At 39.6% G+C, this 19029-nt stretch overlaps 1 protein-coding gene across 4 annotated transcripts in view; it reads right to left on the bottom strand.

Annotated features, from left to right (window-relative positions):
- Positions 1–16089, bottom strand: part of gapvd1 (GTPase activating protein and VPS9 domains 1) — a 32844-nt gene extending 16755 nt beyond the window's left edge. For 2 of the 4 annotated variants that reach the window (XM_085474865.1, XM_085474864.1), the window contains exons 1-8: positions 15943–16089; positions 5824–6042; positions 5216–5483; positions 4533–5105; positions 4357–4440; positions 4112–4246; positions 2742–2934; positions 2114–2194 (exon numbers count right to left, since the gene is read on the bottom strand). In XM_085474865.1, coding sequence (XP_085330991.1) covers positions 2114–2194; positions 2742–2934; positions 4112–4246; positions 4357–4440; positions 4533–5105; positions 5216–5483; positions 5824–6008 — 1519 coding nt within the window. In that variant the 5' untranslated portion in view covers positions 6009–6042; positions 15943–16089. The remainder of the gene's footprint in view (positions 1–2113; positions 2195–2741; positions 2935–4111; positions 4247–4356; positions 4441–4532; positions 5106–5215; positions 5484–5823; positions 6043–15942) is intronic. The other 2 variants (XM_085474868.1, XM_085474867.1) reach the window with 1 other exon arrangement.
- Between the last annotated feature and the right edge of the window lie 2940 nt (positions 16090–19029).

The following is a 19029-nucleotide window of genomic DNA, read 5'->3' on the forward strand; positions in this document are numbered from 1 at the left end:
TCACATTACTTTAGAGTTGAAAGCTATTTTATATTTGTATCATTTCTCATTCTGCCACAGGTTCATAACAGAGTGGCGGCAGTATTTTGTAATTAATGTGGCATCGTTCACGTCCCGTTGTTGATCCATGACTTTAGTTCATAGACTCTGTGGCTATTTTTATGTCTTACTATAGTTCAAAATTTTGGTAAGAAGGATGAAGAAAGCCATGCTTTGTGATGTGGCTAACTTGAAACTGGCATGTCGAGATCACATAAGCATGCAGTGTTTCTCGGTGTTATCGTTCATCGTTCTTAAAAGCTTCAGCCTCCAAGACAGGTCTTTGCAAACTGATGGTTGAAGTCATGATGGTTATGTAAATCTTTTATATGCAGATACCGACATTCATTCTCATCAGCATGACTTTGAGAGTCATGAAGATCTGGTTTTTATGGTCTCTACAAGTACAGCAGAGTCTACAACCTGCCCCAAAGGCCACGTTTCACAAGCTGGTATAATAGGTTCGCCGCCGCCTTTTTGTTTATTCAATTAGAGCTACTCTGCTCACACACATCCACCCAAGTTGTTAGACTCATATTGTCCAGTTGGAAAAAAATCGTCCAACTTATTAACATGCAACAATCTCCAAAACTAACAAACTCACTGTTTTAATTTAAAATTACCAACACTGAAACACAGTGCACTATGTATATTCAAATACCAAATTACCTGCTTTTCACGGTTTAAAAATAGCAGGCCGAATGCACTGTAGCACAGAGTAGCACTTGATATACATACGTAAAAAGAAAACGAAGGGTCTAACATATTTTACCTGCTTTTTAGTTTTTAGTAACTATAACGTCATGCATATATTCTTTAGTTCATGCACTGGAAACGAGCACAGGCCTTAAAATAGATTTAAGATTCTACAGTAACTATTGACACCTGATATTCCATCTCAATGGAATTTTCCAAACAACATTACACACAAATGAAAGATATTAGGCCATATGGCATTCACCCTGGATTGCATTTGTCTTTGCAAAACAAGTGTTTTTATCAATAATTCTCCCATAAAAGCAAAATCAAATTGAAACAGGAGAAACAAATGCTGGCAAAAGTTTCAAGGAGCCAATATAATCAAGCTAAGCCCTAATTAATACAATTAATTTCACCTGTGTGAGAAACCAACTATGGCATCAAAGTATGAGATTATAAGAAGACATTGTAATTAAGGGTGTGCGTGACTAGATAGCTAATCATTACTATTATCATGAGTCAGTACCAGACATACTAGTCGTTTAATTGTTAACAGTTCAACTGATGCTCAATACATTGTGGCCTAAATGTTATGCAGCCATCTTCCACCAGGGGGAGCTGCAATCCTGACATCGTCATAGAGGTTCTCACCACCCGGATAAGAGGAAGAAAATAAATAGATGATTTATTCTTGGTATTTTAGATTTTAACCTTTTTTCAGATGGTTGTCACAAATTATAGAATAATGCATGATAATACGTGATGTGAGGTACCACACTTGAGTCATTGTTGAAGAATGTGATTAAACTCAAATGTCTTTCTTAGACACTTTTTGGCACTGTCCATTAAACGGTCTTCAAATTTAACTTGATATCTGAGTGTTTCTAAGTTATACTGGTTGGTTAGCCTAATTTTATTTGTTATTTAGCCGACTATGAAATTCGTCACCATGACCATCCTTAACTGTAATAGTTTCTTCTTTAGCTTAGTCCAGCTGAGGTATAAACCAGAAGGGAAAAAGGTGAAAGATAGATTTTCCCCACTCTACCTGGTAATGAATAGCCATATTCCGCTGATTAAGGAAGCAAAGAAACAGGGGGGGAAGAAAACAAAAATAAAAAACGTATAAAACAAAATGAGTGGAATAACATCTTAGCTCTAATAATCAGCCAAAGCACTGTGAAGGGCAAAGCAGGCATGTTGAGAGCACAACGACAACAGCAGTGCTAGGTAACAAGTTGTGCGGCAGCGTGGTTTCTGTGCAGCTTGGAGCGTGAACCAACGTCTTATGAGTGTCATCTAACATAAAGCTGAGAGAAGCCACAGATATGAGGGTTAGGTTCTCGTCCACTAACACGACTGACAGGCTACCCACCAAAAGGGGTTACTAATGGAATGTGTGCAGACAGGGTGGTGGTTGTGGGGTCCCAGGATGTTATAGCAGCTAAGTGTTGTCCTGGTCATTCATTGGCAGCACAGGAGGAAAGGAAAAGGACAAGGTAGGGAGTTGGAGACAGAATACAAAGTATCTGAGAATTCAAAGTAGTCCAAGTAGTCAAGATTGAGTAAATAAATGCACAAGTGATTCATTTCTAATTAAGGCGAGTTGCTACAGAATCATTTGTCTTGAAAATGGTAATGAAGGTAATCTATGCATCTTTTCCATCCATTCCAATTAAAATTAGTTCATTTATATTTGGTAATTTATTTGGTTGTCATTTCTCTAATAGAGCCTCAATCCAGGCCATACTAATTATCTTTATAACAAGCTAAGAAGTAGCTCATTAGCTTCTCATAAAATACAGGCTTTCACTAGCTATCACCGTTCAACTCTAATTGTTTACTTTGCCCCTCATTAGACAAACTCTAGACTTATATCTTCTAGTCCTTGTATCAAATTGTGATGTTTTATCAAGCCAAAAGTTTTTTAAGATCATGTACACCAGTGCATACAGTCTTAATAACCAGAGTCACAGAAGGACAGGTGCTGTGGAGAAAGCTACCTATAGGAAGTCTGTTCTTCTTGTTGGCAGGAGTAGTAGCTGGAGAGAGCTGAGGGGTGTTGGATGGAGTGAGCTCCAGGCTGTTGCTCTTAACAGTCCGAGACTGAGGCACATTGGCCAGCAGGGTCTCCAATGCCATGTGCTCCTCCTCTCTAAGGTGGTCCCCTGCCATCAAGCCTCGAACAAACTCCACCTAGAGTTGCAAGGAAAACAGTCTCGAGTTACCAGGACTTCTTTATAGGTAATATGTAAGACATGGTTTGATCCTTAGCCACAATTACAGGCCATGGAAAAGGACTACACCGTTTTCATGTGTTCGTGGAACGTACTGAGTAATAACTGGAAGTGCAGACTGGAATACGTTACTTAAATTCTGCACTAATGACTTCTTCAGAAGCTACTTTGAGCCAGCTGTCCCAATTAAACAGACAAAATTAGAAGTGCAGAGAGGTGCCCCTCAGTATATATTTAAGTACAGGCATATAAAATCTGATTTTGGACTAAGAATGCACTTCTCCAGATAAGGTTTTTCATAAGACATTCAAGGAAGCAATGATGCACAAAGTTGGAAAAGCCCACAAAAGCATGTTAAGAGCTTCATTAACTCACAGAAAGACAAATTATCTAATAAACAGAGAAACTTAAAAACTGGCACTAAGCTTCTTGATACCACTAAAGCTTGATTTAGATTTCTGCAGGGAAATTTACTTTAGAATTTAAAAGTTACTAATATAAGCTACTCCGTTTCCAGCTTTGAGTAATTGCTCAGCTTTGCTCAAAGAACCAATGTTTGTGTATGAATAGTTTAGATAGATTGTATTTATTTATAAGCCTCCGATCAAGATCAGAGCACATTATATCTATCAAAAATGAAGTCCTCACAGTCCTTAGAACCTGAAGTGTAAGCAGGAAGTAGAATGTAGCATTTTCCAAGATCATCCGATTGATCTTAAAGGCGAATTTGGATTTGTCAAAGTTCTTTGGAAACCTAAACTGGTTCCCAGTGTGGAGTTACACACGGCTTCAGTTCATCTACAAAGTTATTTTTGCAGTGATTGGAGTAAATGACCGCACCTAGCTTTCATACTAAAAGGAATTTGATCTGTTTTATGATCTTGAATAAAAATCCATGTATTAATGCATATCCCATCAAGTCAGACAGAGCTATATGTAGGATACTTAGAACAATTTCTCTAATACATTAATTAGAGCCATCTCATCCTGCTATTGGCTTTCAAGTACCTTCGAGTGGCTCAATAGAGTAGCTAAATTTTCGAAATTTGATAACATACCAACGATTAACCTGCAAGTACTTTGTTTTTGTCAAAACACATAACAGGGACATATACTGTAACTGTAAAACAGCCTACCAGAGAAAGCAGCTGATTATGAGTAACATAGACTGCAGTCCTACTGAGGCCTTCTAGAAGATTCATTGAGGACATGGGTGGGGTTTCAACTGCTCTTCCGCCAATCACCACATCCAGAAAAGCAGCAACACAACTCTGCCAAACAGAGACCCAGAAAACACATCTTAGTACATAAGGCCCCTCATTTTTTAACCCCAAAAACCCAAACAAAAAACACATTACTCTGTTTACAGAAACAGACCTACCTTATCAAACTTGGACAAACTGCTTTTCCGCCTTGGGTCTGCATCATCGTCGGCCATTGCCAACTGCTGCAAAAGTTGCCCCACCTGTATGGCAAAACAAAAACATTGTAAACCCATCCACAACAGAATGGCCGTGTATATGACATTACAAAGAGAAAACGTGCTGTGCCACTTGCCTGCATTAAATTGAAGCGAGCCACTTCATTGATCGGTGCGTCTGAGATAATGCCATACTGCTCTGGGTTAACTATAGCTGGACAAATGAAGCAGGTCAGCAGCAGATCTGTACACATGGTGCGCACCTCTCCCACCTCAAGACGCTCTACGCATGACAAAGTCTTGTACATCTGGGACACGATCCAGCGCAGGCTGTGAGGAAAGCAGTAGGTGTTCTGCTTCAAGTAACCGATAAACTTGTTGACCAGAGCGACCAGCTTGGCTTCGTTCGCTTCGACAGCTGCCTGCACCCTCTGCTTGTAGCCCTCAGAGCCTTTCTCTCCGTAGCGCTCTTGCTGGGCCGGAGTGAGGCGCTCCGTCACTTTGGCTGGGTCGGTTTCCAGGTGGTCCTCATCTTCAACCAGAAGCTGCATAATAGGTTCGTGTAGGGTGGCAGTGAGGAAGAGCTTGGCGGAATAAAGGCCCTCGGAGAAGAGCTTGAACAGTATGCTGAAGGCACAGGTTCCCCGTCGGAGTAAACGACGAGGGTTGTCACTCTCCTTCAGCTCAAACTCTATCAAGTACCGCAACACCTGGTAGTTGGAAAGAAAGATGGATGAACCAGACGAAAACCTCTTATCTCACTGAAAACCTATGAAACTGTTACTAATGTGTAACAGCAGAAGCAGGTGGGATCACTGACCTGTAGTAAGTAGCTCTCATCCTCCTGCATGATACAGTTGCCATAAAGTGAGGTGAAGACTGTATATATGGCACCTTGAGTGTGCTCCTGGATCAGCCTCTCTCCTGCCACCAAGCAGGACGCAACCAGCCGGGGATTATCCCTCAACCTGGCCAAGAACTCTCCATAGATTGTTTCATGAAAGCCCAGAGTCTTGTAGCCATCAATAAACTGTGTATCTTCCAACATTTTGGCATGTTGGCAGCATTCAGCCGGAGAGGCCTCAGCACTGTGGAACAGAGTTGTGTCATTACCACATTTTATAGAATTCCTTCCACCAACAGCAGTTTTAATCTTTCCATTTTTTCCTCCCTAAAAAGACCAAACTCAACTAAAAGTTTAGAATTGCACTAAAATGTTTGCATCTAGCTCCGTTTTACTTACCAATCTGGCTAAAATGTCTTTCTGCAAACCAAGTCAAATCTTGGAAATGCCCAACTTTCCTTAACTCTCCCCCAAATAAATTGTAATTTTTACATTGCTCTCTGCGTATAGGTTAAAAATACAAAATATTCGGGACTTTTCTCTTATTCGCCAACAATACAGTGAATCGTGACAGTAGATCTAACCTAGTGAGAATGAGACGATCGAGGTTGATGCGCTGCTGCTTTGCGATCCATGCAGCGCGGTACAGCCTCTCAGCTGTCTTCAGCACATCACTGTTGAGCCTCTGGATCAGCTGCTTCTCTGACGCCACATACAGCCGCTCCTGCTTCAGGTGGTGGGCCAGAGTGTGGATATCTGGCTTCACCATCTTCAACGGCTCACTCAGGCAGAGAGGCAAATGACTGGAGCATGAAAGAGACAAGATCCAATGGAAACAACGTAAATCGGTATAGTATGTGGAACTAAAACTAAATAGACATTTTAAAAAAAAAAAAACAAAAAAACTTTTATCAACCGTGACATCAACAAGAGAAAGGTTTCTATCAGGGGAACTGCACCGATTTCACACACAGAAGTTTCTGATATTTCAGTCACAGTTGTGTCACAAGGGCACATTGGTAGGAGGAAGTGAGAACTCACCAGGCAGGGACAATAAAATGATGCTATTGGTTTTATTAAATACTGTTTGCCACACATGTTACATTTTATTCAGTTTCCTGTAAGTCTCAACTTTGTGAAAGTGAAGGATTAAATTCCTGGAAAAACTATAAAGTGCTGAAACTGAAAGGATTTACCTTTTCCTTTTTTTTAATGTTTGTTTTGTTTTTTTAAACAAACAAAATGGAGAAACTGTCTTTTAGTCACTTTTTGGGCAGTTATTGTAACGTTCTACCACAGGCAACCGTGCTGTTGAAGGGTCAAGTATATGTATGAAATGAAGTATATGTAGAGAGTAGTATTCTAATGGTTTGCAATTGTTCTATAGCAGATCATTTTCTCTCTAAAGAATTGGCTTAATATGGGGTATGATCAAAAAGTTCTGGGAATCGGCCCCCGAGAAGAAGAAAAACAACACTTTAAATTTGGCTGCCCTCCACTTTAGGATCCTCTTCTTGTATTGAGTATTGAGGTCCAAATTTCAATCCTCCTTGGCGGCCGCTTATCGGGGCCTGGAGCCTGGGGCTCGCTCGGGCCCCTTCGGGGGTGGGGTGCCCCCGGCCTCTCGGCCTGGGGCTCGGTCACTCAGGCACAGCTGGCTGCCGGCGGAGCTCATGGGCGCGTCACTGCAACTCCCCCTGGCTTCTGCTCCGCGGCTGCTGAGTGAACCCTCATCTGGGACTCTCCTCAGCTCTTACTGGAACAGTGGCGCGGCTGCCCCTCTGTTGGTCTTCCATGGTCTCTTGTGTTCTGGGGGCCTCTGGATGTCTGGAGTTTTGATCTCCTCCATACCTGCTTCACACCCTGGAGGACGGGGCTGTGGCCCCCCCACACTCCCTAGCAGATCGTTACATGGAGAAACCTTTGGAATACAAGCGCGCTGATCCACACAGGTATGCACACGGGTGTTCACTGCTCGTAGACCCAAATTACACCTTTCTTGGCTGCTACTTCGAAGCACATCTGTCCTGCGTGCTGCACAACAACATTGAATATTTAGTATTTACTGCTGTTTACACTTAGCTAGATTAATGCGATGGTGTTGTGTTTAGTATGTTGCTTTGTTTTTTTTTTTTGTCTTTTTTTGCTTGTTTTCTATTCTTCTCTCAACAGGTGATCCAGGAGATTTTTTTTTCTCCCCCCCTTTCTCACTGTCCCTCTCCCCTTCTGTTTTTCCTTTCCTTCCTCTTTCTTTCTCCCTTTCCTATCCCTCACTCATGTCTGTCCCGTCTGTAACATCTGAAAATAAAATATAATAAATAATAAAAACAAAGATCGACCAAATGGACCAATACGGCAATGCCACGATGATCCATTTGGCAAAGTAAATCCATTGGGTATCCTTGTTGGTCTTCAGACAACAATTCTGATGGCTAAAGAATCAAATGGGACAGGCGGAAAAAAAAAAAGAGTATTGAGGTCCAAATTTCAATGCACGGTGTGCCAGTACACAATGGCTATGACCAGAGACCCAGTTCACAACACCAGTGATGAACCTCCACTCAAATTTGGGTTATTTTGAAATAAGTTTATGTTTGACCTCTGTGTGTTTTCAGATCCTTGGTTACATAATTGCAGAGTACACAGTACAGGTAGCCCTAACAGAACTTTCAACAGTCCTAAAAGTGGTCCAAAGATGCACAAGGGGTTGACCTTGAAGGAGAAAATTTTAACTCCGTTTCTTTTTTCCCCTCATGGGCAGATTCCCAGAAAATTAAGATCACACCACATACTACATTGTTCATGATGGTTACATCATACAAGGAAAATGATCATTTGCATTCAGTGTGTTTTGCAGACTGGCCCAGTGACAACTGCAAAAGCAGGCTTTGTCACAAGCTCTGGGACGCGTTACAGAGCAGAAAATGCAAATCATTCTTCCTTTGCCACTCATACACAGCCAAAACACATAATCCAAGCAGAATGCGTGAAATTTGAATGATTTCTTCCTTAATTCTATCCACAAAAGCCTCTTTGTGTGTGGTTGCAAACATTTAAAAAAACGATTAAAATAAGGAGTTTAGGCACTGGGAGGAGAAGAAGAATAAGACTAATGGAGAAAACTGCCTTAAAAGCAGGAACGACTGCAGGGCAGCGTCACTGCTCGGAAGATAACAGACAACTACAACATTAGAGCTGATACACCAAGCAAATCAAATTGGTTATGCAGACATAATGATTGGCTTTACATTGAATTCCCATGGCAAAGAACAAACAGCGATTCTTTTACTTCACTATTCATCATTTTTATGTTTACATTTTTCATTAAAAGCAGCATTATAACATTATGTGACTATATATAGTCAAATGGTAAAAATGGCTGATCAGAAACACCAAAGAAATGAATAAAGTAGTGGTGTCAGCGTCGTTAAAATGACGTTAACGTCATAACCGCATTAACGCGGCAAATCTCCGTTAGCGCGTTAACGTAGATCGCCCCGTGCGTGGGGCTGCACGGCAATAACGCATTAACGAGCTACCCGCTCTAATGCATTAACAAGCTACCCGCGCTAACGTGCAGCCCCACGCACAGGGCGATCCACGTTAACTCGCTAACGGAGATTTGCTGCGTTAATGCGGTTATGACGTCATTTTAATGAGATTAACACTGACAGCACTAGAATAAAGACATTTATTATTATTATTCTTTGCAAGCAACATATTTTGTGTATAAGAAGTAGTAATCAATTGTAAGCTCTATTATTATAACTGCTTGATGAAATCTTATTTACAGACATGCATGCCATTAGATTCCAGTCACCCCAGCGCGTCACTGTACTAAAAATTGTTTAGCATAATGTAGTTACAAACAATATACATGTAACGTAGACATAATGTCAACAACGCGTGTCTGCATAACCTAGATGTGATGTTGTTGTTTGTTTTGAAACCAGCTTTACACATCTAAAAAAATAAAATAAAATAAATTCCCCACTCGCCCTGCAGGCGATCTCTATCCCTTCAAGCTCGGGCCCTCTAACAGATGCCTAGGACTGTGCTCTTTGGACAGAGATCTCAGATGTTGTTCCAGGGATGACACTCCCCCAGTGTGGAGGTCACTGCCCTGAGTGCTCCAATTACCATAGCGACTACTGTTGCCTTCCCCCTCCACAGCTTCCCAAGCTCTTCTCTCAGCCCTTGGTACTTCTCCAGCTTCTCGTGTTCCTTCCTCCTGATGTCGCTATCACTCGGTATAGATACATCTGTCACTAGGGGTGTTTTCCTCTGTTTGTCCACCACTCCTATGTCTTGTTAGTTAGCCATCACCAGTTTGTCTGTATATAAAAGTCCTACAGGATCTTAGCTTGGCAATTCCTGAGGAGTCAGCTGAATGTGAAGAACAAGATCTGGGCAATCAACATGCCTGTGATCAGATACCCCACTGTGATGATAAGCTGGCCAAAGGAGGAGATAGAAGCTACTAGGGGTGGGCGGTAGAAACGGTATACGGTAGAAACGATATAAATTTGGCCAACGGTAGAGATTTTGACTATACCGCTCTACCGCGATAGAGCATGTTGATGGTGTCATCAAGCTGCACCTGTTTTGGTCGAAAGCATTACAGCGGCTGCAAACAACATCATCTGCAAATTATGCCGGGCGACAGTAATAGCAAAGAGACGAAGCACTTTTGGAATATGGGGAAAACCAAAAACTGCGTTTCCTCCACTTCCGTACCATTGATTCATTAATGCTGAATTCTCTCGCAGCTGCTCTATTCCCATGTTGTTGCAGTATATTAATGACCAACCTCGTATTGTGGATGGATTATCTCAGTTGTTCTCCTGACTGAAGTTTGGTCCCTTTATAGCATCCTGCCATGCAATTGCATTTGTCCCTAACCACCAGAAACCTTCACGTTAACTTTTATCGAGTGGAAAAAAGTTAGCGTTCATCCTTCAGCTTCACTGTGCTAATGTTATGCTAACGTAACTGTTTTGCTAGCGATCACGTAGGACATCATTATATACCAGCTAGCCCAACTTCAGTAACCCTACAAAAGTCACTGCTGTTTAGTTTTCTGTCTTCATTTATGTTGGAAGTGATAGCAGAGCTGTACGTTTTAATTTTTGATATAGCAAGTCAAAACATTAAGTGGAAACTAGCGAGCTAACTTCCTGCTAACTTCTAACTCCGTTGAATTTAATAAATTCTGTTTTCATGGATGCCTGGATGTTAAACTTAATTTTTACACCTGGTAGAGCAGCAACGCTCATCATTTTATTAAAGATGAAAGAATTTAGACAGCTTTTAACTCTCAGTGATGCCACATAGGGCTGTGCGATTTGACCAAAATCTCATTTCCCGAAAAAAGAATTCTATCGTCCTGATAGCGATATAAATCACAAAAATGTAACAAGTTCTGTAAATTCTGTGAATCTCGGGCAGCTCGACTTGCATGAAGTGTTTCCAGCTGCGCGTCATGTAGCTGGAGTCGAGTGTTTTAACCGATGCATGAAACGATACATTTTTAGACATAAGTTGTAACAGCCTCAGTTTTCTTTATGAGTATTTATTACACAGGGTGCTGCAGGGAAAAGCCTGTTCTAACGTTTGAGTCTAAGGTCTATTTTTTAGCACCTGGCGGCTCTTTTTTACTTCTCATCCATAAATAATCTGCTCTTTCACGTGATTCAGTTTATTTTGAAAAGTCTCAACAGGATCTTGAGCTTTATTGTGAAAGGTTTATGTGGAACATAAACAAGCGGACACGCGATGGTGTTACCATCGTTGTTGCTAACCATAACGCATAAAAACAGGCGCTTGTCCGTCCGTAGTGTGGTTATATTAAATATAAGAGAAATAGAGAACTTTAAGAAATGAATATAGCCACTACAGTGTCCATCAAAACGATGAAAAAAATATTGCCGTAAACAGTTTATTTTAAATGAAACGATAGACGTTTTTATATCGTCATCCGATATATATCGTTATATCGAATAGGGCTGGGCTATATCATACCGTTCACGGTAATACCGGTGTAATTTTGGGCAACGATAGGAAAATGAAATATCGCGATAGAATATGGGTAAAATGCGCATGCGCAGTGCCTTTGTTTACATACGCACATGGCGGCGACGCAGAATGAGAAGAGCGAAAGTGGATCGTTAAATGAAACGGATGAACCAGAATTGGTTTGTAAAAATGCTGCAACTCCAGTGGTGTGGAACTGGTTTAGCTTTTGTCCGTCAGATATACAACAAAGCACTATTTTTGGTAGCGCATGCTAGCGGGCCGTCGTTATTATCGTGTTGTTTGGAAAATACGGCATACTTAAAATCAATCCTTTGATTTTTCTGAAAATCGACAGTGCCCCTTATAATCCCGTGTGCCTTTTGACCTCGAAACGATTTTATGTCGTACACGGCACTAAAAAAATCTGTCACATGTTTTAGTACGACTTTGCTAAGGTACGAAGCTGCACAGCTTGATGGATTGTCGGAGCATTACGGCTATCGTAGGCAGGCGCCACACGGAGTGATACGTACTGTGCTTCAACATAATATTACCATATTGTGTGTGTATAACCTCTTTTTAAGTTTTGTGGATATTATACATGGTTATGCTGAGGATATGTCGGCCAATTTCCACTGGAAATGCCTTTTGGTTAAATTGTCAGCAAGGAATTTGCACTATTACATTTTTATATAACTTTAATGTACATAAAAAACAGCTGCTTTTTTAAGTGAAAATACATTGATAGGGTTTTTTGCACTAATAAAGTTGTGGAGTTGTAAAGCATTTTGTCTAGTGTCAATTATATCGTCAGTTATATCGTTATCGCAAATTTTCAAATGTATATTGTGATAAATATTTTTGGTCATATCACCCTGCTCTAATATCGAACAGCCCTAATGCCACAGTGTTCGTTTGACTTTGGGACCTGAAGAAGACGGAGTTTTGGACCCAGATTACTTCGCAAGCAGCCGTAATGTTCCGGCAATCCATCAAGCGGTGCGCCTTCATAGCTTACCAAAGTCGTACTAAAACATTTTTTGACAGATTTCTGCGTGCCGTGTATCACATAAAATCGGTTTCAGGTCAGTAAGCACAACCAGAATTCATACATAAGGCACACTGTTGATTTTTGAGAAAAATTAAAGGATTTTAAGTGTGCCTTATAGTGTGTAAAATACGTTATACAGAAGAAAAGAATATATCGCGATATATATCGTTACCACATATGCTTCTAATTATACCGTGATATGGATATAGGCCATATCGCCCAGCCCTTGAAGCTACTGACATCAACACAAGCTCCTTACAATGCATGGAGGGTTTCACCCCAAGTCTGCCAGCCTGAGTCTGCACATTAAGCAGGAAGAAGAAGACCAAGGAGTAGTCACTGTCAGTACCAATCTCTACTTTCAATCATCTCTCTATTTTCTCTATTAATTAACAAATTGTGTTATTTATAAAATGTCAAATATTAATGATCAGTGTGAACTAAGGCTTCAGATGTTGTGCTTATCAACATAAAGGCTAAAAAAAACAACAACAACAGAAAAACCCACATCAGTCAGCCGTTAAGCTTTGGAAATGACCAAAATGATTAACCAATGATTAGTAAAAAAGGTGCCAATCATTTCCAAACTTTACCATAGTCCAGTGGTTACAGAAAGGCTTATCCATTTTGTGATGTTGAATTTTCCCGTTCCACTACTGATGATACTAATACATTGGAACAACAAATCCCTGGTTGGGTCTTTATTGTACTGTAAACTGCTCTAGATTTTGGACCTTTGTAAATTAACAGATCAGAATAATAAAGACAAAAAAGTCATTTTCTCTCAGTTCAAAAGTCATTTCAGATCTGAACGTAAGTCACTGACAGGTAATTCCCATATGGAAAAGATATATATAAATCTTATAAAGTTTTTATCTGTCTTGTATGAAACTTGTATGAAAAGCATACAAGAGGGAAAACACATATAAGATCCCTTGAAAAATTATATAATGAAACTTGTATGTTTTGTATACTTACTAAAAACATATATGATTTACTCATGAAAGTGGCCACTTTCATGAGTAAATCATATATGTTTTTATTATTTCTTTTCCATATGGGATTGGCTTACAAGCACACTTATGGCGCACTTCCACTGAGCCGCTCATCTTCTTGAATAAGCACATTCCTCACATATTTGGACAGAAGTGAAAAAGCAACTAGGCTTTTAAGTGTCTAGCAGAGAGGTTTACTGCCATTTGCCACAGCCTCATGTGCATGCGAGCGTCAATACAATCCACAGAGTAGAGCTACCTGGTGAGTCAGTCATGGAGAGCACAGAGGAACTCTAAAGCAGAAGAGAAACCAAACAACAGACACTGAGGGAAGGCATAATCTTCAACTCTGTAAGCTGCATGTGAGAATAAAAGTCGTGGCAGGACAGCCACTGAAATCTGTTAACATGAGTCACGAGAGGACCGAGTGTTCACTCATAACATCTCTAAACGCCTTAATTTATTATCAATGCCAGGGCAAGTCTAGGGGAAAAAAAAAAACTTCTGATGGTGCTTATTAAATGAAGGAGGATAATGTGAGCAGAAGTTAAGTAGGTTGTGGTGAAGAAAATACTCAGAGGGGAAAATAGAAGACAGGGAGCAAAAAGCAAACCAAGGAGCTAACTGAAATGACTCATTAGCAAAACTCCATCTTGATAACAATAATAATACAATGCCACACCACAATACAATAAATAAATAAATCTCTCATTGTTCTTGCTTTTTTCTCCAGATTTATTTTTCTCATTCGGTTACACAGATATTATTGATAAATTATTGTCTTAAAAGGGGCTGTATCAAGACACCACCGTTAGCGTGGACAATGTTCTGGGACTTATTCTGCGCTTCCTACTTCTAGTAAATATCTCAGCATCGGAGTAAAGGTGTTTGGATCACAGCCCACTCCACCCACTACATGAGCGCACACACAAACCAACAGAACTGAGTGTTTTTTTTATTTATAGATTTAAAGGATTTCACTTTCCACAAAAGGTATCTGCGGTCCCGAGCAAACATCCTCTTCACACTTCCCTTTCTCAGAATTTCTTACACTGCTCAGCAGGCAGATAGTGTACAGAAAATATGTGAGGCTTACGGGTGACCTTTCTCAGCATTTTTCCTGAACCTCAATCCTTTCTGAAGGAGTAAAAACTAACCGTTCGCTGCAGGTTTGGCCAATTTAACCAGCACACACTTTATTAATGCATCAGGACAAGAACTGATGAAACACGAAATGAAACGGAGCAAGAATAAAAGTAAACATCACCTGAGGGGTGGCTGCAGATCATTGTATTACAACAAATTTATAATAATAATAATGATTATTATCATTATTATTATTATTATTATTATTATCTGGATTAACTAACAATGACTCCCCACTGCTGCCTGCTTGCTTTACTATTGAGCATTTTGAGCAACAAATTTGAATGGACTGTAGCTGAGGTTTCAGACTGAAAAACTTGAACCTTGGTCAGGCACTTTGTAGTCACAAATACAGAGGAATAAAGTCCTGTTTGCTGAGCCTCAGTCAGATCTGAATCACATTCAATTTTTAGTAAAGACTTAAACTGAAAGTGACTACTGAGGCTATAAACAAAAAAGCATGACGTGATGAGCAATATGGGAGTTATGGGCTTAGATAACTAAGGACGTGGAAACTGTAGCTCTAGTTATTTTACAGGTGCTAAGACTTTACTGCACTGTACTGTACAACAAATACGTGTATGTTTGTGTTGTGCTTTTTGTCATTAAGCTTAACCTTGGGGGGGGGGAAATTACAACTTTTTTTTAAAGACATAACACACGACAAGGAGCAACGTTTCACATTTTGCAATTGGCAACGAACAGGCTGAATTAAATTTGAGTTAACCGGCTTCATTTTTTGTAATCTACCAGTAATTACTATAATGATAACGGACAAAACCGAGCGATAATTACTTATTGCCAGAAACATGTACCGCTTATTTGAATAGTCGTGTTCAATGACAACATGCTTCTGATATCCTAAGGCCTAACAAGCCTTAACGTTACAAACATCATGTTTGTACCTATGTTTTTACGTTACTTTAGACACCGCACCCACTTTTCTCAGTGAGTGGGTGAAAGCATATCTAACACAAAATCTGAATAAAACATGTACATTTTCTAACTGCCGTGCATTTGTGTGTTTATAGTGTCCTTGATTTGATGCTGTTTCCACTCCTGAGATTTGGCCAAGCAGCCAGCAGATCGAGATGGGTAATGTTAATGCCCGTAAACGCCTGCTCCATTAACTTGTAGTAGATCACCACAAGACGACCCGGGAATCATATCAATTAAACCATATGACCGGTATTTGCCAGCTAAAAGCTATGAAGGAAAGTGGAACAAGGGGCACCCAGGTGTCACACTGCTTCCAGTAAAGACGAACTTGCGAATGCACTGATTTGTGGGACGCGGAAAGAAAGTAGCCCTGTGAACTGGCTAATTTTGTAGTAGCCTGCTAATGTTAACCAAGTTAAACTGGGCTAACGTTTGCGAGCAGGTCAAGCTAATGATGAGCTAGCCCGATAGCTACGTTAGCTTAGCTTTAGGCTGCAAGCTCCTGAGTGGACCAAATGTGAACAACAATACGCGTTACCATAAAATCAGTCACTTACCAAACGTAATTAGTCCGTACTAATTGTTCCCACCTCCTCTAAACACAGCTGATCATAAGATTTCTCGAGTCAGTCAAGTGTTTGTTGGCGGTTAGCGGTCTCACACTGCCTTCTTCATTAGCGAACGCTGCTGTCATTTACTGTCATCACGAGGAGACCTGCGCAACGCGCATGCGCAAAAGGAAGCATTTGGGTCGTTAAAGGGACATTTCACGCTAAAATAGAAAACATGTTTAAACATCAGGTTTCCTGGAAATTAAGGAGGTTTAAACCTTCCTCTTGTGGTACCTTTCCGTTACTATCTCTTATGTTAACTGATCGGTTTTGACCCGTGTCCTAAATCAACCAAAGAATATCCTCAAAACAATGGTTTACCATGCAGTTTGATTGTTAGTTACCTTGTTAGGCTTCCTTATCCATGAAAAGACTGGTTTTAATATTTTTCTTGTAGCTCCCAGGCCCTTTCTTTTTACAGCATATCTCGTTTCCATTCTAAAAAATCTTTTAAAATAAAAGGGTGTTATGTTACCTTACTATCGTTGACAGGTAATGGAACACACACACACACAAACACACACACACACATATATATATATATATATATATATATATATATATATATATATATATATATATTAGTTTTAATATTATAAAAAAATATTATAATATTATAAGCGGTATCACAGGTCCTTCCTCACAGCAGCTGCGAGGTTGCAGTCCAGAAAACATATCGAGGACTTGATGTTTTCCTTGTTTTTTCTCAGGGATGCCACTCGCAGGTTTGCTTCTTTAAATCTTCCTGTCGTCTTCAATTCGATGCATAGCTGGTTTTTGCATCACATCCCATTATGTCGTATTTGCCTGAATTGCTGGGCATGTATTGCCAGAAGGAGCATTTCCCATGGAAAGGGGCAAAACATTCATACTGTTATGTCTGGGCCTGGGTTGAATTTCAGTGAAATGAGCCTCGCCCATCCAAGAGATATCACCACTTTTGGATTTGTTTGTTTCAGCAGGAGCAGCTTCAGCAACTGTGACCTCCTCACCAGATTCATCAGTTGTATCCGTGTCCTCTGGTTGATAATTATATCCTTCTTCTTCTCATAAAGAGCTTGGCTTATTGTAGAATTCTTTCTGCATGATGCAAACTTGAAGTCACCAAAATGAGTCGGTCTTACATGTAGATCTCAGTTTGGATGACCTTTTCAGTGAAGCAGTAAGAATAAAAGGGGTTGTTTATTTAGGGAAGGAGACAAAGCGTTAAAGAGAGTAGCTTCTAACTGAGTTAGTGAGCTCACAGTGTGTTTATGACTTTAGCTTTAGCACTACTGTTTTATAATGTTATATCATAACTGGGTCTAAACCAACCCCAACAATAAAAAAGTCATAATTTTCACCAGCGCATTTCATTATATAATTTAGTTTTATTGTTTTACTTTGTTTAAATAGAAATTCTGACAAAGTCAAAAAGCCTTGATACAATAAACAAATTTAAAAGGTACTTTTATGCATTTTATAACCTAAAAATGGGCTGGTCCTGACTATAACACAGGAGGATTTGTATTTAAATAGGCACACATTATATCCCAAATATTTATTTTTTATGCACATATTATGTGTCTCTTTATGGATAACCAAGTGACATTTAAATTGTTTATATATAGTTATATGGAAGCATGGTTATTATCATATTTACATAATATGTTCATCTCTGTAATAAGGTTTTTTTTATGCAGAATACGGAAAATACTTTGGATTAAATCTGTTCGGATCCTTTTTCAAATGTGTATTTAACACGCAACTGATGTTTTGCTTTATTTTATTTGTGAAAGCAAAACTTGATGTACCATTAACACTGCCGTAAAGCTGTGTATGGGACATGATATGAACACTAGAAAAATATGATGTTGTCATCTAATCAGAGCTGAAACATAGTCGTTTCTCCATAATTTCTCAAAACACAAGTTCATAGTTCTGAACGTGCATTTTCCAAAACAAGTTGTGAATCAAACAACTACAGGTAACCAAAAGCTACCCAAAGAGCTGTAACTCATATGTCACAGAGGCTATTTAAAATAGTAATGTTAAGGATTTATACCTCCAACTTAACTGGACATGTACCATCAGTTGTTCAGAACCTCGTGAAGTATGTTTTACTCCCCACAGCATCAGTACCATTGAATCCTAATATTTTTGTTTTTTTATACACACACCGAATGTCCTTTTATGAATGATGTATCAGTAGTGGTTTACTTGTTGCTGTTTTTTTATTATTATTTTATAATGCTAAGTCAGTGGAGCCTGCAGCTGAACTGTCAGTCCCTTCCCCAGTAGTGCTCCCCTGAATCTGCCCTCTCAAATCCATTATCTCCTAGTTTAACAGAACTTCAGGGCTGCTACCACAAGCGTTAGCATGAAATAAACTGAAATGCATTCAATTAATATGAGAGATCCCACCTGGAGGATGAACTCCTGATGTCTTGCTCTCTACCATCGACACTCCTTCACATTGCCATTTCCCCCAAGACCTGCAGATGTCACTGTCGAGATGTTTAGATCAGAATGTACACTTTCCCAAAAAATAAGTGAAATTTTATTTTAATAAAACAAAACAAAATCTCTGGGGAATGTTTCCAGCACCTCGTTCAGTCTATGCCATGACTTATTAAGGCAAAAGGGGGTACAACCTAGTAATTAATAGGTCACTATTGTACCTAATGATGTGAATGAATGTATGCATATAGAATTTTTACCCATACTTAAAGTTTATCTGGTTGACATGTGCATAACCATTGTAATTAATGATACCCGAGGCCTTTAAATGGTATTCAATTTCATACTTGCTCATATTCCATGTGTGAGCCACCACTGGACAAAAGAGTGATGAGTTTCCTACACTGCCTTTTGTACTGTATGTCATGTATGTGTATTAAGTATTAGTTTATCAGCACCAAAGCTGACTTAGATGTCACGTGACAAAGGTGAGAGCATCACCTTTTAAATTTAAAGTCATTTTATGAAAGTTTGACCTTACTTGACCTTGAAAGAGGTCAGAGGTCAAATGTGATATATTTTACTTTTTATAAG

This window comes from Copadichromis virginalis, linkage group LG12, assembly GCF_057382275.1.
Source record: "Copadichromis virginalis isolate Kocher_CV1m ecotype Utaka linkage group LG12, C_Virginalis_male_GT1.1, whole genome shotgun sequence".
Taxonomy (NCBI): Eukaryota; Metazoa; Chordata; class Actinopteri; order Cichliformes; family Cichlidae; genus Copadichromis; species Copadichromis virginalis.